The 24,257-nt window shown below is 46.4% G+C and overlaps 1 protein-coding gene across 4 annotated transcripts; it reads left to right on the forward strand.

Annotated features, from left to right (window-relative positions):
• The first annotated feature begins 695 nt into the window (after positions 1–695).
• Positions 696–22,885, forward strand: Tex48 (testis expressed 48). 4 transcript variants are annotated; one of them, XM_040757340.1, is made up of 5 exons: positions 696–781; positions 7,864–7,960; positions 8,418–8,537; positions 11,019–11,129; positions 22,558–22,885. In XM_040757340.1, exons 2-5 carry the CDS (start codon positions 7,957–7,959, stop codon positions 22,656–22,658), a joined length of 336 nt encoding a protein of 111 aa, XP_040613274.1. In that variant the 5' UTR covers positions 696–781; positions 7,864–7,956; the 3' UTR covers positions 22,659–22,885. The 4 variants fall into 4 exon arrangements, with proteins under 4 accessions (XP_040613274.1, XP_040613271.1, XP_040613273.1 ...); XM_040757337.1 differs by lacking the exon at positions 22,558–22,885 and adding an exon at positions 12,171–12,504; XM_040757339.1 differs by lacking the exons at positions 696–781; positions 22,558–22,885 and adding exons at positions 1,201–1,671; positions 12,171–12,504.
• The last annotated feature ends 1,372 nt before the right edge of the window (positions 22,886–24,257 follow it).

Below are 24,257 nucleotides of genomic sequence, written 5' to 3' on the forward strand. Positions count from 1 at the left end.
GAGCTGCTTCATCCTCATCACCCACTAACATACAACCCCAACAGTGGGTTACTTTTGTTTTCTTTTCCTTCTGCTGTACCATGACCTTGACGTGCATCCAAGGACAACACCAAGAGAGGGTTTTAACCTAATGTGACTTCCCTAAATAACACCAGGGTGTTCCAAGTGAGGGAACTAAAAGCCCACCCCAAAGGGTGAGAAATTTTGCAGAAATCCACTAGAAATCAATTCCCCTTTTTCTGGAGGATAGATTGCAAAATAATGTCACTTTTACACATGTTGTCACCACTCCCAATCCATGGAATAGTTACTACAGTATCTAGGCACCTTCCCAGTGTTCACCACTCTGGTGCCATCTCATCTTGAAAATATATGGAGAACGCATAACCATTATTCCTGTTTTGCAGAAGAAGAGACTGAAGCACCAAGTCCATCTGCTTGAGGTTACTAGCCAGAGACATCAGGAGACAGACCCTGTCCCAGTCCTTCTGCACCTAGTACTGTGGTGCCCCCTTCTGGCCTGGCACCCTCAAGGTAGCTCACAGAGACAACTTGCACTATGGTGCCCTGAAGGACATCGATGGTGGCATCACCAACAGCTTGGCATCACCGACAGAGGGCTGGACCACTATAGGGAGGGGCAACAGATAGCAATAATCTCTCTGCTCCCAGACTTATGGTCCAGTCTAGAACCTCTGTCACCAACATTCCCTGGTTCCCAGCTCTGTGACATCACAGCCTCCTGTCCTCTCTGCCAGCAGCAAGTGAGTGAGGCTCAAAGGTAAGGCCCAAAAGTGGGAGGGGTGACCTTTCTGCCCTGAAGGGGTGGCAGCCCCCACCACCACCACACACACACTGTCACCCCTCCTGGTCCTCCACCCTCCGTCTCCCTCTCTGGTGTCCATGTTCCCGCCACAGATGATTGACCCTAAATGACTTCTCCAGCTCTAGAATTCCACGGGCTTCAGTGACCTTGGTTCATTTGGTCAGTGTGTTCTGGGGTCCCCAGAGACCTGAAGCTCACAACTCCTAGGGACAAGTCAGGGGCCTCTTCTTTGACTCATGCCCCCATCTAGAGGTGGCCCACAGTACTGCATGAAAGCCTTCTGTGTCCTGCACACGCCCTCAGCACTAGCAACGTTGTACATACTGAAGCTTCAGTGCACCAGAAAGCTGTGCTGGCCGCCTTCCATCACCCCTTTGCCATAGACATTATTTCCCGTTCTACAGATCAAAAAGCTGAGGCTATAGGGAGCTATACATTCTGTATATTTCCTATTGAGATCTGTAGCTCAGCTGGTAGAATGCTTGCTTGGCCTGCGTGAAGCCATGGGTACCATTCCAAGTACTACATAAACTAGGAATGGCGGTACCCACCTGAATCCCAGCATTTGGGTGGTAGAAGCAGAAGGATAAGAAATTCGAGGTCATTTCTGGCTATATAGAGAGTTCAAAGTCACCTTCGACTACATAAGACCCTGCCTCAGAAAAGGACTTATTTTCCAAATAACATTCTACTAAGTGTGCTGATGGTCTTCCTAAAATTCTGAAGAGGAGTAGACAGACAAAACTCCCTGTCATCAGTTGCCTGGTAAAGACTTGGAGAGTGCAACAGCATGCAGCTAGAGCTATAGTCCTTCAGACTGTGTAAGAAGACACAGCCCACTAGAGGTACGGGGAGTCGGCACAGAACGATTAACCCGGGTAGCATTGAAAAGACCGGTGCCCAGCCCGAGAGCCTTTGTGCCTCACCAACAAGTGAGCATTTGCACTGCCCCTCCAGACTGCACAGGCCTATTGGACAGGTAGGAAAGCACTGCGTCTCAGTCTCCTCCGGGGAGCACTGCCAGGTGGTAGTGGAAAGCTACCATGTCCTCTGACACAGTATACTCGCTCCTCCAATAGACGTTTGCTGCTAATAAGTCCCTTTACAAACAGACTCCACATTCTTAAAGAGGAGGAGTTTTAATCTCAGGAGTCGCCCATTTTGTTACAGCATCATTTCTAGGCAGCATTTCAGGGCTCTATGTCTTAGCCAGTGTTCTACTGCTGTGAAAAGACCATGACCACACTTCTATAAAGGAAAGTGTCTAACTGTGGCTGGCTTATGTTTCAGAGGTTTAATCCATTATCATTGTGGGGGAAGCATGGTGGCACACAGGCAGACAGGTGATGGAGAGGCAGCTGAGAATTCTACATCTTGATCCTCGAGCAGCAGGAAGAGAGAGACACTGGGCCTTGCTTGAGCATCTGAGACCTCAAAGTCCACCCCTAATGACACACTTTCTCCAAAAAGGCCATACCTATCCCAACAAGACCATGCCTTCTAGTATTGTCACTCTCTAATGACCAAACATTCAGATCTATAAACCTCTGGGGGCCATTCCTATTCAAACCACTATATCCTATATTAGATCTGAGCCATATACATATATATATATTATGCATATGTACATACATGTGTATATATGTACACACACATACATACAGTATACACTAAAATTCTTAGTTACCCCAGACTGTTCCTTGAAAGTGTTTTGATATATTGACTCATTTTCATTCCATTTGTGACTCTGAGTCCTTGTCCTCAGACATAACAAAAATTAGTTATTTGGATATCCTGGTCTTTTCCACCCTGTTTTTTAATACTTTTCCCCATCATTGATAGTCAAGTATTAGATACATATATCAGCACAGATATGAAATTCTGGGCAGTCAATGGCTAATCAAAGCTTGAATTAGGTGCAGTAACTTTCTACTGCTCTGAAATTTGAGAAAAGTCTAAATATTTGCACTCTGCCAACTCTTTTCTGGGGTTGAAATCCCTCCTCATTGAGCCCACCATCTGGCATAGAAATTTTAGGGTTGTTGTGTGTTATTGCTGAGCTATTATAGAAAAGAGGGCCCCTGAAGTGAGTGGGCAGCCACAGAGAGCTATAAAAAAGTGCAAGTGGGTATGAAGAAAACGTTGGGTGGGGAAAGAAAGAGGCAAAGAAAGTAGGTTTCAGACGCTTTGATCCTTTGCTTTCCTTGCCAGAGAATGCGGGTCAAGGAAGCCCTGTGTGGAGGATTTGGTACTTTGGGTTTTCTCCTCTCGTGTTTAGTGTCCCTCTTGAAATACCCTGGTTTTTACTATCCAAAGTTCATCATAGGCCAGTAGTTGGCACATGGCTTTAGTCTCAACACTAGGGAGGCAAAATCAGGAGAATCTCTATGAGTCCAAAGTCAAGCCTAGTCTATATAGCAAATCCCAAGCCAACCAGGGCTACACAGTGAGACCCTGTCTCAAAAACAAGAAGCAAAACCTAGTTCATAACAATAGCCATGATAATTCCACATCATGTGGTGAAATTTTCAGCATTTACTAAGTAAATGAGAATATACAGTGAGAGTATGAGTATGAAGGAGCTGTGTTTTCAGCTAAGTGTAATGCAGACAATGATGAACAGAAAAGATCATAGTGTAATCAGTTGAAAAGAACAGTATGCCTGTGCAAAGTCTTAAATAACTTAACCAAGTAGTATCTAAAAGAGGCCACGTCACTTCACTAAGTGACACAGATGTCACTAAGTGAAGTGACTATGTTTTGTGATTTAACAAGACTTAGTGTGTGCTCATGAGGGTTTCAGAGAGCCCAAGCCAAAGTGTCACAATCTCCCTTAAGCACACAGGCCACCAGGCTAGCACAAGTCCAACCAGGGATTCTTCAGGCTGACTTGGGATGGGTGCTGGTCAGACCTATGTGTTCCTGTCCTTGGAAAGCACTTCCATAGGTCACATGTGCAAAGCAACATGGAACAAAGCATCTGTAGAAATGAGGCGAGTGTCTGGATAAGTGAAGAAAATTGAAAGCAAAACAATTAGCAGAACATGAGAGGGATTAATGGCAAGAGTGTTTTCTAAAGGATGCATATCCAAAACACAAGATCTAACCATTTAACACCAGCTATTGCTCTGAATCGTGGAAAACAAATCCATGGAAGGGAGCTCAGCGAACTACACCAGAGCTCAGATCTTGTCAAAAATACAGGCAGCAGATCCAAAAAGATGATTGGAAATGGAGTAAATCTCACGACAAGGTGTCCCATCTGGTCCAAGGGCCCCACACTATAAAGACATGTGTGTCTGTCCTGTTGCATGTATCTCACCATGAGGATGAGATGTGCAAAAAGCTAAAAATCAAATGGGAGAATGGAAAGGCAGGTCCATGTTTGTTCAAATATTTGCAAACTACCAGGGTGTGTACTGAGGACAGGGGAAATAAGGATGGGGCATGAAGAACCTGTCACCCTGGCTTCAGGGAAGTAGGACACTTGCCCATCTTTGTTTTGTTCATTGCTGAATATCCAACACCAAACAGTACCTGGCACATAGTCGGTTCTCAAAATATATATTAAATAGGAAAACACTCAGGGCCTACTGTCCACATAGTTGACAACCAAACAGCCATTTACAGTACAGTGTTTTCAACGTGTGGTTATGTAGCAAAGGCCACGTTAGGCAATCACTATGCGGTAACAGACTGTGACATGAGACACGTGGCAGGCGGGGTGGGGAAGGGCCGTGAAAGCGCATCCTAAGGCTAAGAGGCAGCTTCCTGTAACTCCTGGGCTGAGTGATAGCATTTCATGAGCAAAGGCATGAGGCTGAGCCATCTCTGGCTTCAGAGAACATTGTGTGGATGGGTTCCTTAAGCAGAAGTGTGAATAGGGGAACTGCCCTTACAGACTCTCTGCCGGATACAGTGTGGTGAGAAAACCCAGAGACACACAGTCTGAAGAGATTTAACTTTGACTGTGTAACTCCAGCCTGAGGTGGGGGGAACAAGCCAAAGAGAAGGGTGGAGCAGTGGTCCAGGTAACAGTTACAGCGACTATGGCTTTGGTGAGGGGAAATGGCTACAGTTAGCAACAGACAGATTGAGAAGAGTCTGGGAAATCAAAGCCCAAAGATTGATGAGTGTCAGGGATTGTAGGAGGCTGACAGGTGCCTGGCTCTGGAGTCCACTTGAATGAGAGGACCACTGGTCAAAATGGGGAGCACCGACACACAGTAAATTTGAACAACGGTGGAAGGAAAACAGTTCTCACAAGTAAACACGCTATGATGCTCCTGAAACAAAGATTACTTCCCCTAGAGCTTACAACCCCAGGCAAAAATGAAGTGACGCTGGCTCATTCACTCAGCAATCATTTACGCACCTTCCACGTTATACGGTGTACCAGCGCTAAGAAAAGAGCAACGAACCAAGTCCATTATTCCGGGATGTGACCCACTGAAGGAAGGCATACTAAACACAGTGAGTCTGAGTCAGAAAGTGGCAGAAAAGTGGGAGCAGGGACTACAAGTAAAAGATTCAGTTTTCAATGTGGTAGACACAGGAACTGTTAGTGGGAAAACTAACATCCAAGCAAAAACTTGAGAGGAAGGACAATAAGAATAGCCTCCCAGCCGGGCGATGGTGGCACACGCCTTTAATCCCAGCACTCGGGAGGCAGAGGCAGGCGGATCTCTGTGAGTTTGAGGCCGGGCTGGACCGACAGCCTCCGAAACAATACAGAGAAACCCTGTCTCGTAAAAACCAAAAAAAAAAAAGAAAAGAAAAGAAAAGAAAAAGAATAGCCTTCCAGTCAGGGGGTGGTGGAAGCATAAATTCCTGAGCTGGGAGCTTGGTGGGTTTTAGCTACTGAAGCAGCCAAGTGCCTTGATGGAACTAGTTGAGAAGTAACCGGAGATGAAAGTGGATGATGGAACTTGTTGAGAAGTAACCTGAGGTGAAAGCAGATGATGGAACTAGTTGAGAAGTAACCTGAGGTGAAGGCAGATGATGGAACTAGTTGAGAAGTAACCTGAGGTGAAGGCAGATGATGGAACTTGTTGAGAAGTAACCTGAGGTGAAGGCAGATGATGGAACTAGTTGAGAAGTAACCTGAGGTGAAGGCAGAGAGCTTTTGAGATGGTTGAGCATCACAGGTAAGAACTTTGACCTTTTATCTGAGAAACAAAACCCACCAAAGACTTGTTATGGGGAGAGATTAAGGGGGAAGATTTTACATAAAGCTTCCACACAAGTCTTTTTTGTTGGTGGTTGCTGTTCATCCCTTTTTTAGAAATGTATTTGCAACCCAATCATGTTCTTATAAACTTTTAGCGTGTTTTAATAGCCTTAGTCTTCTGAGCACAAAGTCTTACCTTGTTTATTTGAAAATGCCTTTATTTCACCGTAAGTATTGAAAGATATGTCCAGCAATGTTCTGGGACTTTCATTTCAGTATTTCAAGATGTTATGTCACTGTCTTCTAGTTAGAACTGTTTCTGATGCAAAATACGTTGTCTTTTTTTTTTTCCTCTTCTGTGCAATTGAAACTTTGGATTTTTATTTTGATTGCTTTTGAAGTTTAAAGCATTTTTTATTACTTCCTTTAGTTTTTGGCTATTTGACTTTTACATGCTGAGGAGTAACTTTACATTTTTATGTTTGGTGAACTCTGAGGAGTTGGGTCAGTGTTCTTCCTCAAGCTTGGGGAGGAGGAGTCTGTCATCCGTGTTCCAGCTGCTTCCCCTGCCTCCTTGCCCACCCCTGCCCCAGCCAGAGCTGTACATGAAAAAGCTGTTGGCTGTGCAGCACCTCTCAGTTCATCGCTTTTAAACGATGCTTTCATTCTCTACTTCTGTGTGCGCAACTTCTATTGTCCTTCTTAGTCCCTCAGATCCACTGTCTTCTTCTGTTGAGTTTGTTATTGATCAATCTCTTCACATTTTTCTTTTGGATGCTGTTTTTGGGGTGTGTGTGTGTCTGTCTGTCTGTGTGTACAGATCAGAGGACAGCTTGTGGGAACTGGTTTTCTTCTTCCAGTTGAACTCAGACTATCAGTCTTGGAAGCAAGTACCTTTACCCACTGATTCATCTCTTGGCCCCCAACTTGTGTTTTAATGACTCGAATGTCTGCTATTGCAGGGTTGCTATTTCTTTCTTCAACACTATATTTCTTCGTCTATTATGTCCATTTCTTGCTACTACCAGAGATATTGAGCAAAAGTGTGACATATTAACATGGGAATCCTATCTTTTGCCCTAATGGTAAAAGAAACAGGGAGACCCGTTAGGTGACTACAGAAATAATTCATGCAAGAGATGTACAGCTAAGCCCAATACAGCAGTCAGAGAAGGAAACAAGTGCCCGAGGCAGGCGGCCTCCCATGGCGAATTGGGTGTGATGGCAGACACCTAACCAACAGTAAAGTAACGATTCCTTAAAGGGAAGTGTGACACTGATCACAAATGGGACATATCTAGAGGTTTAAGAAGTTGACATATAAAAGGAGTTCGGAACTAAAATAGACTTTATACTCTTGTACCATTAGCACAGGAAAGATCTTTGGAGGGATCACCCAGATTTACTTCCTCTTACCATTGAGGGGCTTATCCAAAGCCTATGGCAAATGTCCACACCCGGAATTAAACCTACATGACTATGCACTTCCTTACCATGTTCCTGTGGGACCAGGGAGTCAGAATAACTTAGTGGCAATGAGCTCTGGAGGAGAATACAGCAGAATAAAGTGGCCACTGACCCTACACTTAATGCAAACCTACTACCACGGAGTCACCAGTTAACACTCTGCTTCTGTAAAATGGCACCGCCGTTCCCGTTTCCCACACAGTAAGAAGGGGCTCTAGATGGCCAAGAAATCCACCCAGAACATGTCCCTAGAAATGGGGTAGACCACAGGACTATCTGAAACCTGATGACCAATGGTGTGCTTCTTCAGGGGTTACGATGCTGCTGCTGCAGGTCCTAGCTAAAGTGTAGACATAATGAAGGACAAGCACTTTTCAGCTGTGGTCTTATGTTTATCTAGGAAACAGGCCTGCTTGGTGAACTGGGCACAAATTCAACATCAGTGATTCCACTGCAAACAAAGCTGGCAGAGTAAAATCTTCAATTCCTTTCTATGGGTAAGGAATTTTTTGTATAGAACAAGAAAAAAATGTCCTTAAAAAGAGGGTTCTGGGTGGGAAGATGGCTCAGTCAGTGAAATATTGAGATGCAAGCATAGGGACCTGAGTCTGGACCCTAGCACCCACATAAAAAGTGGAATATGGCACAGATTGTCTGTAACCCCAACACCGGGGATAAAAAGACAGAAAGGTCCCTGGGGAGTTGCCAGCTAGCCAGTCTGTCCAACTTGGCAAGCCTCAGGTCTTGAAAGGTATTGAAAGACCCTATCTAAAAACCTGAGGTGAGGAGTCATTCACACAGATACCTGATGCCCTCTGACCTCCACATATACACATGAACACACACACACACTCCCCACAGCTTAGAAAGAATCGCCATGGACTTTCTGACCCCAGGGAGTGACAACTTCTAACAAGTAGCTGACACGCAGATCCATTCTCTTATCTCCTACAGCGACTCATCAAAACCTGGCCTCGAAGATATTCTATTCATGCTGCCGGGACTGTGAGCAAGCTGTCATTGAGAGCTTCAAGACTCCCAGCCAAACCCAAGAGAACCAGCAACCAACCTACAGTAGGTATCAGACAAGAACACCCTGCCTCTTGGCTGGACTATCACCTTCCTCCTGAAATGACCCCCGAGTTCCTTTACATTACCCTCTAGGTTTGTGATTATGATATAGTTATGTCCTTTTCACCTCTCCTTGTTGCCCCATACCCTTCTTGCTCCCTTTCATACCCATGGCCTCCCTTTCATTAACTGTTACATGCATCGAGTATACACATATATATTCCTAAATACATACGTGCAACCTGCTCAGTCTGTATAATGTCACGTGTATGTTTTCGGGGCTGACTGTTTGGTGTTGAATAACCAATCGGTGTGTTCTCTTCCCTGAGGAAGACTGTCTCACCATCTCTCCACATCCCTTGGTCGTCTGCTTTGTATAGAGCTGAGTCTGGGCTCCCACACCCACTGGAACATTTCTGTCGGTGTCTCCCTTGTTCTGCTTGTGTTTGCATAGTCACATTGGAAACTTTATGGATGTAGCTTCTGACTTTATTAAGAGACACAATCGTACAGTCAACTCCACGATCCTCTGGCTCTTATAATCTTTTCACCGTCTCTTCCACATGTTCCCTGGGTTGGGGGTAGGATTTGTAGATATATCCTTCATTTTTTAACTGAAAAAAATTCTGGGCTAAAATGCGATGGAGGACAGGTGGCTAAGCAAAAGAGTCAGGGAGCTCAAGCTTGCTAGCTAGTGTGGCCTGCAGTCTTGCAGCACAGACATCAGCAGGGAGCTTCTTGAAATGCATTTTGGGTGCTGAGGATGTAGCTCAGTTGATAAGAGGGCTCGCTTAGTATGCCTTAAACCTTGAGTCCAATCCTAGCCCCACATTTAAAACAAACAGGGTGTGGCAGAGCCAGGAGAGGAGAGTTTCAAGGTCACTCTCTACTAGTGAGCTGGATGTCAGCTCAGGATATATGAGCTGTCTCAAAATAAGAAGTGCATCTCCAGACCCTGTTACACACCTGTGGAGTCAGAAACTGGATTTTAGCGTGGTCTCCAGGTAAATCTGGATGTGCTTTGCAATTTGAAGAACAAGGCCAAAGACCGTAGGACAATAGTAGCCCCCTGCCTTCAGATCTGACGGGCCCCCTTGAGTTTCAGTTCTGTCACAGAGGTTGAACATGTCACTTAATCCATCTGTACCTCTGCTAGCCTCAGCTAGCCTATTCTGTAAGACGGAAATATTCACAATACACTTGGGGGGCGTGGATGTGTGGGGGAAAGTGATGTAGCAGCTGGGGAAGAAATGGAGCTGCGTGGGTTCAGTAAGACTCAGACAAAGCTTTCTGCTAAGAAGCCTTGCAGTTCTGATGGTCAAAGTCCAGGTCACATCACCGTTCCTTCTCATCTTCATCCTCGGAAACATGAGACCCCCTCGGTTCTGTACAGGAGAATGAGACAGAAACAGAAAAAGTGTCCTGGCCTCCAGTTTGTATCACAGCCTTCTTGATGGCCCAGGACAGAAAAGACAGGGGTCAATATCAACAATTTCAAAGAGAGAAAAGAGTGTTATATTAACAAGATGGGGCAAAACTAAGACTCGCAGGCACAGAGTGCTGGTGGAAATCTATCTATCACCACCCCACAGACAGATGGGACAGGACAAAAGGATGGGGAAAATCCTCATGGCAGGACATACAGAAACCTGGCAGGACATACAGAAAACCATGAGAGCTTTCAAAGGGCTTCTGAAATTAGTTTCACAATAAAAGTGAAGTAAACAATCTTACAAATAAACACCTCTCCCCAAATGGTATCACTGTAATCTTGGATTCCCCTGCACACGTGTAGCATGTAGATCCCCACCGTGCCACAGTGCACATGTGACAAGCACTTCTCAATCTGCACAGTAGCTCTGTGGTGGACACCATTATCCAAAACAAATGCACCATGCTGCAGCATGAGAAGGGGTAGTTTGCTCGAGTTACACATCCAGTGACAAAGCTGTCACACCTGCTCCAGACAGCGTAGCCTGTCTCTGGAGTTCTTTGTCACCATTCTAGAAGTACATAAAGGCTTAAATACAATCCATGTCAGTCTTTGCACTAGTAAAATTAGAAAAAAACGTCTAAACACACAATATCCCATTGGTTAAATAAATCTTGAATTGTTCATAAAAGAGAATACCACACATCTACTGTTTTTTAATGTAGTGACATAGGAAAAATGTTTATACTGCATATGCAAAAAGAGAACCACATACACAGGACACACAATCCCATAAACCATGTTAAAATACGCTTAGGGAAAGATAGTATCTGGGATGAGAAGAGTTGGATCATTTTTCCTTTTTGTAATGGATATACATTGCATTAAAAAATAGAAAAACAGTTGATATTTTTAAATTCAGCACCTGCTTAAAGGAGGAACAGATTCAGATTGAATCCCACAAGATTCAACATTTGCCTATGCGCTGCTTTTTTCAGTTCAATGACTAGCCAAGCCTTCCCACATGACCCCCATGGAATTCTCGTTGTCAGGTTCGCAGTCCCAGAAGAATGAGTTAAACAGACAAAATCCCAAGCACACTAATGCACAGTACCCCACTGGTCAAGAAAGGAGATACTCTTCCAGCAGCAGTGATTTTGAAGGTGAGTCCCAGAGTGAGGTCCTGACACTGGCCTCTGGGAAGGGGGGCTCTGTCCTGATGGCCAGACCCTACAGGCATATGAGCTAGCTGTGTTCACACTCCAGAGGGTGCTGTGGAGAATGCAGTGCCTGAATCTAGCTCCACTACTTCCCAAGTTAGGCATTGCTTTGAAGGAGCTGGTCTGGGAGGACAGGACATTTCACAAACACACACACACACACACAGATACACACACACACACTTTTGGGTACCACAGTGTGGTCCTGAATGTGCATTTTGTGTGACTCTGCCTAAACTCTACTTTGGAGGCTACACACGAAATCACAGACTGGTAAGTCCACACTGGGTTTGTTTTCTGATGTTCTCCCCCAAACCCAGCTAGGCTCATGTCAAATGAGAAATAACTGAAAATGATAATAGGCTGAGCACAGCTCAGTTAGGATGACGTGTTTTTGGGTCAAAGAAGAACAAATGTACCACCTAGTTGAGTAGTACAAACCATGAGAAGAAAGGCAGCTGTGTTGAAGGGAAATTATCCTGTGTCCGGATGGCCTCACACAGCTCCCTATCCCCCAGGGGCCATTGACAAATAAGGATCACTCACACCTCCCCACTGTAGAACCCACCTGTCAGTCATGCCTGGGTTGCAAACTTGAGTCTGTTGAAGGGTAAATTTTCATACAATAACCTACCTGCTCTACTTGAATCAAGAATGGGGAGCTGAGGGGAGCCTCATTGGCTCACCCCACCTCTCCCTAATATTCCATGCCCAGGTAGGCTGAGATCCACACTGGGAAAGGGACTTTGCAGCAGCCTACCTTGAAACATCATCCACATCTAAGCCAGGACGAGCCCAAGTCTCCTGTTTCCTATGTCTTGTGCTTTGCCAGACACTGTGTTGTCAGTGACTCTACCATGCAGAACAAAGCCAGGCGTGCTCCCAGGGAAATCATGGAATCTGGGAACCAGAGGGATACAGGCTCAGCCATCCATTCAGTGTAGCTCAAAGGTCTTCCCCAACAGCGTGCTTTCCTTCTTTCAGAGATGACTGCATACAACATACAAACAGGATACCCTAAAAAACATCTAAACCGCTACTGCCAGGAACACTGGTCCTTCCAGCCGTGCCTCATCGGGAGACCCTGAGGGTTCTAGTGGCAGCATCATCACACGGGTTCTGAGCTGTGCTGCTGCTGGAGGGTCTCCATGAGAATGAGGAGTGCAGTGGACAGGATTCATGAAGACTGATTCGGAAACTCCACCACGGGAGGGGAGAGGTCTGAGCCATCCCTGTGCCACCAGCATGAGTCACTCCAGCGCCTGACACAGCCAGAGGGGGTGGGGGCTGCCTACAATTAAAGTCCTTAGTCGCATCAGAGGACGTGTCCCTCCTGTTTGTCCCTCCCCCATACCTTGTAAGTATCTTATCGGTTCTTACACTATCACTTCTAAATAACCTATAAAAAACTTAACTTTGTGAATAGCTTTTGTAATAATTTCAAATTTACTTAGAAAAGTTGTCTCAATAGAAAATAAAGAGGGGAAAAATGAAAGCAGCTGTTCCGGCGGTGGCATCAGGTACAATAGGCCCTACTTCTGGGCCTGTGTTCCAGTGCCTGGGGATCGCCTGGGAACTGCGCAGAGCTTCCAATCCCGGTGGGAGCCAAACACCCCAGACTCCATGACTTCTCTCCCACCAACGAGACAGGGAAACCAGAGGAGCCAGGGAGAACAGTGGAGCAGCTGTTCCGGCCACAGGATCAGGTATAACAGGATCCAGCAAAGGGTCCAGGGGACCAGGTGGGAGGCTAAGCACCCCAGATTCCTGGTCTTCTTCTCCACCCATGGAACCAGACCAAGGACAAGGAATAGAAGAACCACCAAATTATTGGACTTGCTAGCACCCACCAAAAGGGAACTCTGGTCCCCTAACCACCAGACCAGTAAAGGGCCCTTTCTGCACCCAGTAGAAGAAGAGATAGGAACAAGACAATACAAAAACACAACAACAGAAAAACAAATAGGACACTATCAGATTCTAGAGACTCCACACCAGCAAGACTCCAACATTCCAATGCGAACGAAGCAGAAGAGAATGACCTTAAAACCACTTTCATGAAAATGATAGAGGCCCTAAAAGAGGATATAGGAAAATCCCTCAAAGAAATGGAAGAAAAAACAAACCAAAAAATGCAAGAAATGGAAGAAAAAACATACCAAGAAAGGCAGGAAATGGAAGAAGAAATAAAACAAAAAATGGAAGAAATGGAAGAAAAAAACAAAGCAAAAAATTAAAGAAATGGAAGAAGAAACAAACCAAAAACGGCAGGAAATGGAAGAAGAAACAAAGCAAAAAATGCAAGAAATGGAAGAAAAAGCAAACCAAAAAATGCAAGAAATGGAAGAAAGAACAAACCAAAAAATTCATAAAAGGCAACAAACGGACGAAAAGATAAACCGAAAATTGCAAGAAGCAATGCAAACACTGCAAGGGTTAAAAACTGAAATAGAGACAATAAAAAAAACCACAATCTGAAGAAAGGCAGGGCAAACAGTCAGGTACTACCGATACAAGCATTACCAACAGTATAGAAGAGATGGAAGAGAGAATCTCAAGTGTTGAAGATACACTAGGAGAAATGGATTCATAAACCAAAGAAAACCATAAGTCCAACAAATTTAAACTGAAAAATAAATTTAAAAAGGGGGGGAAAGGGAAAGAAAAACTTTTGATTCACCCGTGTTTTACACATTTCTCCTGTTCACTTTATCATTTTTTAATCTTCTTTCCTGAATGATCTGAGAGTGAGAATCCTGCCCGCTTCCCTAAATCCTTCATAGGGCAATTCTTACAGACAGCGGGCATCCTCCTTTAACTCCAGTAGGTACCAGGATGTTAAGAGAAGCTTTTTCCTTGCTTGCCGATTTGGTTTATCCCCCCGCCAGTCGCCTGGGCTCTGCCGCGCCAGCCTGGTTCTAGATCCGCATGAGTCCCAAATAAACACACAGGAGGCTGTATTAATTATGAAGCTGTTGGCCTTGTTCGTCTCTTACTGGCTAGCTCTGCCTTAAGTAATTACCCCATAATTGTTAATCTAAGTATGTTTCTTACCGGAGAATAGTTCCCGGTGTCCTACTCCCATGGCGTCACATGTTGACTCTCTTGTGTTTCTCCTACCCAGAATCCTCCTGGATTCCTAGCCCCACCTATCTAGATTCCTATTGGCCAGACAGTGCTTTATTAGCATAAGACTTCCCCAACACCAGGAAATGAAACATCTTATACTAAGACAATCCTATTCAAATTCCATCAATTACCCCAAAATGCCTCAGAGCTTTTTCACCCAGTGCCATGGATTCATGCAGTCACCATGAGATTCACACATCGCAAGTGTTCACTTGTCTGGTATTTCCATTGGATCAGAGCCAAGCTTCCCATTTGGGGCAGGAATGGCCCAGAAGGTGTGGTGCCCTCCCTGACGGGTGGTGTCAGGAGGTACAGGGCATACAGGATCCCATGTGAATGAAAATTTAGATTGCTTGCTGAAGGGATTGAGTGCGGAGCTCAGTGACCCCGCGTGTGGACGGCCTGGACTAGATTGCTATTATTACAGAAATAAAAACAAAGGTCACTTGTTGATTCAGTTTCTGCTTTTCCACTTTATTGGTTTGTAATTTTTTTGCCAAAGATTTATTAGTTTGGTTTTGTTATTTTTGTTCTCTAGTGTGGTTTCTGGGTTTCATTATAGGCAATCTTTGTGACTTTGTTGTGTTTGTCTTTTGATTTTCATTCCATTATTTGTTTATTGAGAGAGGGCAGGTCAGAGTGTACAAGTGCAGATCAGAGTGAGTAAAACTTGAATGAACTAGTTACATCCTTCCATGGAGCTCCAGGTGTTGAACTCAGGTCATCAGCCTTACTGGCAATTACCTGTACCTACTGAGCCATCTCAACTGAGTCATGTGCTTTTCCTTTGAATCGGGAATTTATTTCCTTCTTTTCATTTCCTGACACAAGTGTTTAAAGTGTGTGGTGTGAGCAGAATGACCTTTCACCCGAGGATCCCTCTCCTCCATTTCCTGAAGTCTGGGAGCACATTACCTCACACTGTATACAGACAAGCATGCTAATATGTGACTCCAGGTGGAGATAATCCCAGTTATCCAAAGGGCCTCATTCTGTCCATGTAGACCGTCTGTCTTTCTTCCATCCAGTTCTGAGCTTATTCCTGACACAGCACAGAGGCCAAGACAGAACAGGGAAGTGGCAATGGCAGACATGACAGACATTCCCTGGGGGGGGGGGCTACAACAAGAGATCAGACCGGGCCTGGCCCTGTGCCTCAGTTTCCTAATCTGTAACATGAGCACAGCAACAGTGACTACCTGGGGCACAAGGCAACTCTGAGCCTGAATCCCAGTCCCTTCCCTGCCATATCTTTTCGAGTGCACCGTGCTTTGGCTAGCTCAGTCAGGGTGACAGATATCCAACCTAGGACAGGGACACAAGCCATGAAGTGAAAGGCAGCCATGTTAAGGAGTGTCCAAGTGGCCTCACACAGGAAACTGAGCAGGTGGGCCAGTGGCAGGGGCCTCTGAGAGGTCACGTTCTCTCAGAAGAAGGAATTCTAGCTGGACTACTAATCCAAGGACAGGCGATACCCCTTCCCATAACCTAATACATAGTGGGTAGTGGGGAAAACCACTGCAGAAGTCGGCAGGCAGCTCCCCTCCTCCCAGAACTATTGTTCTGTCCAGAACCCATCACCAACATTCCCCAGTTCTCAGTTCTGTGACCTCAGAGGCTCTTATCCACTTGGCCAGCAGCAGATGAGGGAAGCTTAAAGGTGAGACCTCAGAGTGGAGGGGGAAGTCTTTCTGCACTAAAAGGATGACAGAGTCCCCACACTCCTGAACACCAATGTACTTCTGCACTAAAGAATGACAGTGTCCCCACACTCCTGGATACCAATTCACTTCTGCACTAAAAGGATGACAGTGTCCCCACACTCCTGGACACCAATTCACTTCTGCACTAAAAGGATGACAGTGTCCCCACACTCCTGGACACCAATTCACTTCTGCACTAAAGGATGACAGTGTCCCCACACTCCTGGACACCAATTCACTTCTGCACTAAAAGGATGACAGTGTCCCCACACTCCTGGACACCAATTCACTTCTGCACTAAAAGGGTGACAGTGTCCCCACACTCCTGGACACCAATTCACTTGCTATCAACAGCAGTCGATACATCCTTGGCCTCCATCCACTGTTTCTCCTTCTGGCTCCTGGCTCCCCACCTGTGTGATCACCCCCAAAAGGTCCCTCCCAACTCTAGAAGCCTGCTGGATTGACTTCAGTGACCTCATTTCATTGGGGCCAATGTGTTGTAGGGTCTCTAGAAACCTCAGGTTCATAGCCTATTGGAAACAAAAGTTCTCTTTGGTTCCTACATTCATCTAATGGGGGCAAGGGTGATCCAAGCAAACAGCCTATATGTCTCCTGTGTCACCATATTTTGGTGACATAAGCAACCTACAGTATGAATGAGGCCATACTAAGCCTTTAGACCTTCATGCCACAGGACCTCCACATTGGACAGGTTTTACACCACCACTGTACAGACAGATTAGCTGAGCTTCAAGAAGGGAAAAATTGCCCAAGATCGTCTAGCAAGATACTATAGAAATTAAGAACCCACACACATCCACTTAAGTCAAATATGTGTGCTTGACCAAATGTCACTCTGCCCATCTACAGGTGAAGCTAGACATTTAAGACCTCCACCCTCAGCTCACAGAGTACCAGATGGCCCTGAGCACCCTGGAGGGTGAGGCAGTAGACAGCATGGACTCTGGCGTCCCATAACACCACACCAAAGGTGCTAAGCTAGACTAGCTCTGTGGTAGAGGATGTATGTGCAAGCTATTCCTCTGGGCTGCGACACCTGGACCAGTCACATTTCTGAGACTTAGTTCGCTATGACAAAGTGGGACACCACCTTGCCTCATATATCCCGATGAGACAAAAGAACAGGCCTCAGATGCCAAAGGGCCTGCTCTCGATGGCCAATGACGTCAGCACGCCTCACTCTGAGACTGGTTCTCTCCCCATTCACGTGGATGGCAAAGTCCCAAATGAGGCTGTTTTACAGGTAGGGAGTAAAACCCATTGATGGTAGGAGGACTGGGAAGGGTTAAGTGTCACTCAACAGAGAAGCTCCAGGCATTAATTCTACCAACACGCAGGGGACACCCACTCTGCCCTGAGTGACACCTGCTCTGTCAAAGGTGATAGTGATCCATCCTGTCTCTGAAAGCAAAAATGTTGCTCCTGTTCTGGATCCTCAGGATTTCACACAGGGCTTGACACCAGTAAATCCTCCATAAATACTTGTCCCCGAGGTAACCCTAGATGACTGGACCCAAAGCAGCCTTAGGTACCAAAGCACATGGGCACCCAAGACCCATGAATAGGTCACCGTATTTGCATCACACACACACACACACACACACACACACACACACACACACACACACACACCGTTTAAACCATCTCAGGTTACTTATAATGCCTAGTGCTATAGGAACACTTCTTAAATTCTGGGCTTAGGAAATAGTAAGCCCATATATGCTTAGCAGATGCACTTTTTGAGAACCTTTTCATCCATGACTGATTGATTCCATGGATTAGAACCCACAAAGTGTTACATATATATGCTGAGCAACTTTTTAAACCCATCTCTTTTAACTGGGTATGTGTCACATCTATAATCACAGCAGTGGGGAGGATGGAGCAGGAGGCCAAAACGTTTGAAACCAGCTTAGAATACATAACCAGAAATCGCCTCTAACTTAGCCAAATGGCATTCAGCAAAGACTGCTGGGCACCTGCTAGAGACTAGGCAGATGCTGTTCGGTGACAGGTAAAGGTCGCAAAAGGACCACAAAGCAGAACCTGACTTGACTCAGTACAAGGACAGCTTCCTGAGGTGACGGTGAGGAGGAAGGAGGGAGTGTGGGGCAGAGAGGGGGAGGAACGGCAGGCGTAGAGGTGCAGAGGAACCCTGGAAAGACCAGGCTGGACCACCATGGGAAGTTCCTTAGCTGCATAGCAGTGAGCCAAAAGCACTTACAGGACAGGTGCTGTCTACGGGGCCGGAGCCTGAAGAGCTTTACAGGAGGCCCTTGTGAGCTCACGGAACGGATTTGCCGTGGGGCAGATCTTCTGGCTACAGGTGTGCCAAAGTGATGGGGTGGGGAGGGCAACAGGCATAGGGAGGCAGACGGAAGACATGTGCAAACTGGAATCCTTTGAATAGTGGTGAGGAGGGCAATGGGGCATCAGGTCCTCCATTCTTGTCTCTAGATATGATAAATAGGACTCGCCCCCAGAGGGGGACCAATGGAACAAGAAAGCAGATGGGTTACCGTGGAGCCCACCAATAGATGGTTAATGTAACCCCCACAAGTCATCCACAAAACCAGCAACCAGCTTGGCAGGTGGATAAGACAGTGTCTGATTAGTTGTGGCATTCCTGAATTAAGAATGATTCCTGCAGCTTCCTGGTGACATCGCCTGCTTATGCCCAGGACCGGGACAGGATGAGTCCAAGTTCATTCCCCCAGTGTCCATGAAATATGTCTCTACACTCAGAACGCCACAGGAGACAGAGACCCCTCACGAAGGTCTGAGCCCGTACAAATGACTAAGTTGTAGGCGGAGTTCAAGGTGTGGGAAGTGAAACGGGGCTGAGAACCGTAGAAGTGAGTCAAGAGGGCCAGACAAGGTCGGAAGAGGCAGCCTGTAAGCAAAGGCTTGAAGCACGGGAGTGCGGGAGGGAGTGCCCACGCCCTCCCGGCAGACCAGACCACCGGCAGACCAGAGAGTAGGAAAAACACTGCTGGCAGATGAAGCCGAGGAAGAGCAGCAGGTGTGCTTGGCCGCTGGGACCCAGAGAAGGGGAAAGAAGCAGAGACAGCACTGATCAGGTGGACTAAGACAAGGAGAAGGCATCTGCACACTTCGGAAGCGGCCGAGCTCTTACCCTGCACGGTAAGGTAGGCTGTCCTACTCTGTTTTTCTATTGCTCTGATAAGCGACCATAACCAAAAGCAATTTGGGAAAAAGAAGTTTATTTTTAACAGACTTACAGTTCATCCGCAAGGGAAACCAAAGCAAGGACTCTTCAGGGACAACTGAAGCAGCAAGCATGGAGAAATGCTGCTCACTGGGTTCCTGCCTCCTGCTTGTGTTAGGCCAGCTTTCTTACACAACCGAGGACCACCTGTTCGGGGCTGGCACTGAACACACTGGGAGCTCAGCCCTCCTACGTCAAATAACAAGGAAATGCCCCAGCAGATATGCCTACAGGCCAGAATGAGGGGGGCAATTCCTTAATCAGGGTTCTGTTTCTCAAATATGTCACGCTGGCAGCCAAGATTAGCCATCATGGTGGCTACTGGCAGGTTGTGAACAGAAGTGACATGATCTGACTCATTCAAGGAAGACCAAATGGAGGGAGTAAGAAAGCAGTCACAGCCAATGCAATAACCCAGGGTGGGGAGGGGAGGAGATGGGAAGGAGACTGGGAAGGCAGGGGTGAAGCCAGAGTCCAACAATGACACCATAGAAGAAAGAGACTTCGGGTGTTGTGATTGGCATTCAACAACTATGATGGAAATTTCCAGAGTGGGGGCTGTGAGATCATGGGCCTGAACCTTTAAAATTCTGGTCACTATGAGAGGCCACATCCCTGTCCACTCCTACCCTCTCAACCTCTATCCGACACCCCCACTACCGCATCTCTGATCCAGAGAGTTAGTAAGTCATGCTGTGTCTGACACTACATAATTTCTAATCTTGCCCAGTACCCGGCATTTTCATGTGTTTTGTCACATAGACTGTGCTAACCTAAATCACACAGTGCAGACTCTCCTGTTTCCCCCTAAAAGGGTGTAAGAGTCACCTGTTCTCCTTTGTTAAGGGGAGTTTTCTCTAAAGGTTTCTTCTCTAGGCCTCCCTGCCTCACATTGTCCATGGCAGTTATGTCTCTCTTGCTTATGTCATCCCTCTCAATTAAGCTTCTTTCCAGGTTTAAAGGGAAGCCTCTCTCCTCTCTCTCTCTTCTCTCTCTCCTCTCTCTCTCTTCTCTCTCCTTACCATGAAGTATCTGATGGAATGTACTGTCCCCTTTCTAAGGCTCCCTCACCTCATGACATTTCTCCTAATAAAGTCATGAAGGGTATCTTCCTATAAATTCCTTTCCCATACCAACCAACCAACCTGATACTTTTTCTCTAACAAGGTCTTTGTTGTAGGGAGGAGGGATCTAAAGCAGGACATGGAAGGGAGAAAGGAGATTAGAATACGGTAGACTCACCACCTTGGGTCATCGGAGCCTTGGGAAGATGACCCATCCAACCATCCCTCTTGCAGACGTGGACCTCAGGCCAGAGACAGGCGTGAGCTAGCCCACAGTCACACATCAATTAGCAGTGAGACAAGGACTTGAAGGAACTTCATGATGCTGCTCCCTCAGACCTAGGCCCAACTGGGATAAAATGGAACCAATGAGGCCCATGGGAAAAGGGGACAGTGAGCAGAGTCTGCTCGTGGGCATCTACCGTCACCATCACAGCAGCTGTGGACAGGCACATGTCCCTCTGAGTTACACTGTTCTTCCTGCTTTCCTAATGAGAAGCAGTCTCAGGTCCTGCAGGCCCACTCAGCATCCTTGCAAGCAGAAGATAACTCGCCAAAAATCTGTGCACAGGCTGCATGTGCTTTGGTTCTGCTGTCAACGGACCTGGCAAAGAAGGGACGGACATATGTCAACTGTCGCCTTGGGCTCATTCAGGAGAAAGCTCAGCCAGTGAGCTCTAAGGAATGACCCCTATCCCTGGCTGAAGGAGGAGCACCAGAGCTTGTCACCCTTCCATTGCAGGTGAACTCTGGGCACTGAAGAAGGGCTGGCCCTCAGAGTGGTGGAACTGGACGGGTGACCTCCGGGAGGCCGCAGGAGTCACAAGTGGCTTGAGAGTGGGTGGGGAGGAGACCAGTGTGACCCACTGCTTAAACAACAATGGGCTTCTGGGACTGGAGTTGCAAAGGCAGCCATCCTATACCTTCTCCCCCTCCCAACACCGCCAGCACATGGCAGCCAAGATCTTTTGTTTCTGTTGCAAGGCCAGTGACTCCACTCTCAGCACTGCAGGCTACTGCTCTCCAACAAAGTCCCAACCGGATCACCCACGGCCCTTCAGTAAGTCCACACTTGGGACAATGGGCACAAGCCTGAGTTGCTTCTTGGGGATTCAGGGTCCCCAGCCACTTCTTGTTGTGACTCTTTAAGACTTTGTGGGTACAGAAAGGGAATAGTTAACCAAGCCTGTAATTGAACTGTCTGCAGACTATATTAGGTATTTAATATTAGTTACTGGGTCTTAGTGAAGATCCCCAGCTACCATCCTACTGAGAAGCTGACAATCAGCCACTTAGGAGCTTGAGTGTGCTGCTGACAGTCCTCTTTCTCTGAAAAATGAAAATGTTATCTACTATACAGGTGGTTGGAAGGTGACCTGAGACATAAAAGTCCAATAAGCTATGTTAGGTTGTGCTGTGGAAACCATCAAATCTCAAGTACTTATCATAATTTGTGGTCAATCTTAGCTTAAACCCAGCAGCATCCGTTGTTTTCATTTGGGGAATTGTTTTACTTGAGATAGGGTCTCATGTAGCCTAAGCTGGCCTCAGAGTCACTATTTAGCTAAGGTTTGACTACATTAGTTTGCTTTTTATTGCTGTGATTAAGGCATGTCAAAAGAGAAGAAAGAGTTTATCTCAGTTTACAGCCCATCACTGATGGGTGTCAGGGTAGGAACTTGAGGCAGGAACCTAGAAACAGGAACTGACGCTGAGACCGTAGAGGAGTGCTCTTCACTGACTTCTTTCCATGGCTTGCTCAGCCTGCTTTCTTATACAACCCTGAACCACGTGCCTACAGCTGGTTGGGCCCTCCCTCATCAATCATTAACCAAGAAAATGTTCTATAGACTTGCTGACAGGCCAATCTGATGGAGGCATTTTCTCTATGAAGGCACCCTCTTTCCAAATAACTGTAGCTTGTGTCAACTTGACAGAAACTAGTCAGCAAGGCCACCTTGAACTTCTGGGTCCCCTGCACCCACCTCCCTGTGTTAAGACTGCAGATGTGCACTTTCACGCCCATTTAACGTAGTGTTGGTGATTGAACCCGGGTACTTCTGTACAGTAGGCAAGCATTCTACCAAATAAGCCATGTCTCCAGCCCTGTTTTATTGTTATGATTCCATGAACAATCATTGGAATCATAGGTAGAGTATGAATAGACTTTTTATTTGTAATAAAAAGCTTTTTCCAAGCTGTCTTCTCCTCCATCCTTTCAGATACGAATATAAATGCTCAAAAGGGTTTTCAAAGGAGACATACACTCAACTACTCTGATAACTGGCCAATATTTAAGACATGTAACCTTGGGAGACCCTGAAGGTTATAGAGGCGACATCCCGTAGTCTCTGAGCTGTGCAGCTGCTGGAGGGTCTCCATGAGAATGAGGAGTGCAGTGGACAGGATTCATGAAGACTGATTCGGAAACTCCACCACGGGAGGGAAGAGGTCTGAGCCATCCCTGTGCCACCAGCGTGAGTCACTCCAGCGCCTGACACAAGCAGGGGGGAGGGGAGCTGCTTGCAATTAAAGTCCTTAGTCGCATCAGAGGACGTGTCCCTCCTCTTTGCCCACTTCTCAGCCCACTTCTGAGAGTCCTATAGGCGTGGAATAAGATGAACTGGCGTCTCGTAGGAGAGGCAGTTTTACTATTCTACAACATTTAAGCTCCTCTTACACGTACCTAGGAAAGCCATGTAGTGGGAAAGGCTCGTGCAGATAGGTGCTACTGTAAGCATCTCAAGCAAGAGGACACAACTCTGCTCTCACACAGTGAGACCCATCTATACTCAAAGCCACAGTGAATAATGGTGCTGACCATGGAGCGCCCTGCTGTCAGTAGCCCCTGCCCAGTGCATGGGCAGCACAGCCGTGAAGCGCTGTCTGGGCCGGAACACTGTCAGATGCAGAAGCCCCACAGTGACTTCCATCTCAGTTAGAAGGCTAGCACTCTGATATAATAGGATAACCTTGGAAGCAAAGAAAGAAAGAGAAACTTTGGGGTTCAGGGAAGGCTTCCTGGAGGAGTCAGTACCTGAAGACTCTGAAGGTTGAAAGGGAATGGCCAGTTAAAGAAGAAGAAACAAAATCAGAAAATCTAGGAACCAGACCTGCAAGGGTCATAAGTTTCAAAGTCTGTACTGACTCAAGTAAAACCTGCACCAGGGTGTGATGGGAGGAGAAATGGGCAGGTAACAAACGCTTTGTTTTCCAGGATGTCCTGAAGGTAATGAGGGGACACAGATGCGGAATGGTACAGCCAGGTTTGTGGGTTTTGAAATATCGGGTCTTTGTCCCTTCAGTCTGTTGTGACTGTAGACCATGAAGAGGTTGTGCATACACAACAGGAACATGTGGACCACTCACTGTCCTAGAGGCTGGAAGCGTGAGATCAGGATGCCAGCAGACACAGCGTCTGGTGAGGGAGCACTTGTACATGCACCTTCTTGCTGTATCCTCACGGTAGAGGGACAAGTCGTCTCTGTTGAGTTTTTATTAGGGCACTAATCCTAATCCCATCCCAAGGCGCCTCCAACTCCCTGTATCATCACCTCCAGAGGTGATGAAGCTTGGGGGACAGTAATAAGGTGAGTAGGAAGTCAACATCCTGTAATTGCACACCCTGTGCCTGTCCCACCTTGAGAGACAAAGAAGCCTGATATTTGTGTCACACAGCTGTGTTCACATATTCGCTTAAAATCGTATCACTTTCTCAATGCTGTGACAACACACCCAACAAAAGCAACATAAAGAGGTTATCTTTGCATAATAATCCATCCAGGTAGCACCAGGGTAAAGCAGTGGTCACACTGCGTCTACAGGAAAGAGAGTGAGGTAAAGGCTGGCACTTTGCTCTTTTTTTTTTTTTTTTAGCCTATGGGATGGTGCTATCCACATTATTTACATAGGCCCAGAGTAT

Source organism: Mesocricetus auratus, unplaced genomic scaffold (genome assembly GCF_017639785.1).
Source record: "Mesocricetus auratus isolate SY011 unplaced genomic scaffold, BCM_Maur_2.0 Super-Scaffold_100014, whole genome shotgun sequence".
Taxonomy (NCBI): domain Eukaryota; kingdom Metazoa; phylum Chordata; class Mammalia; order Rodentia; family Cricetidae; genus Mesocricetus; species Mesocricetus auratus.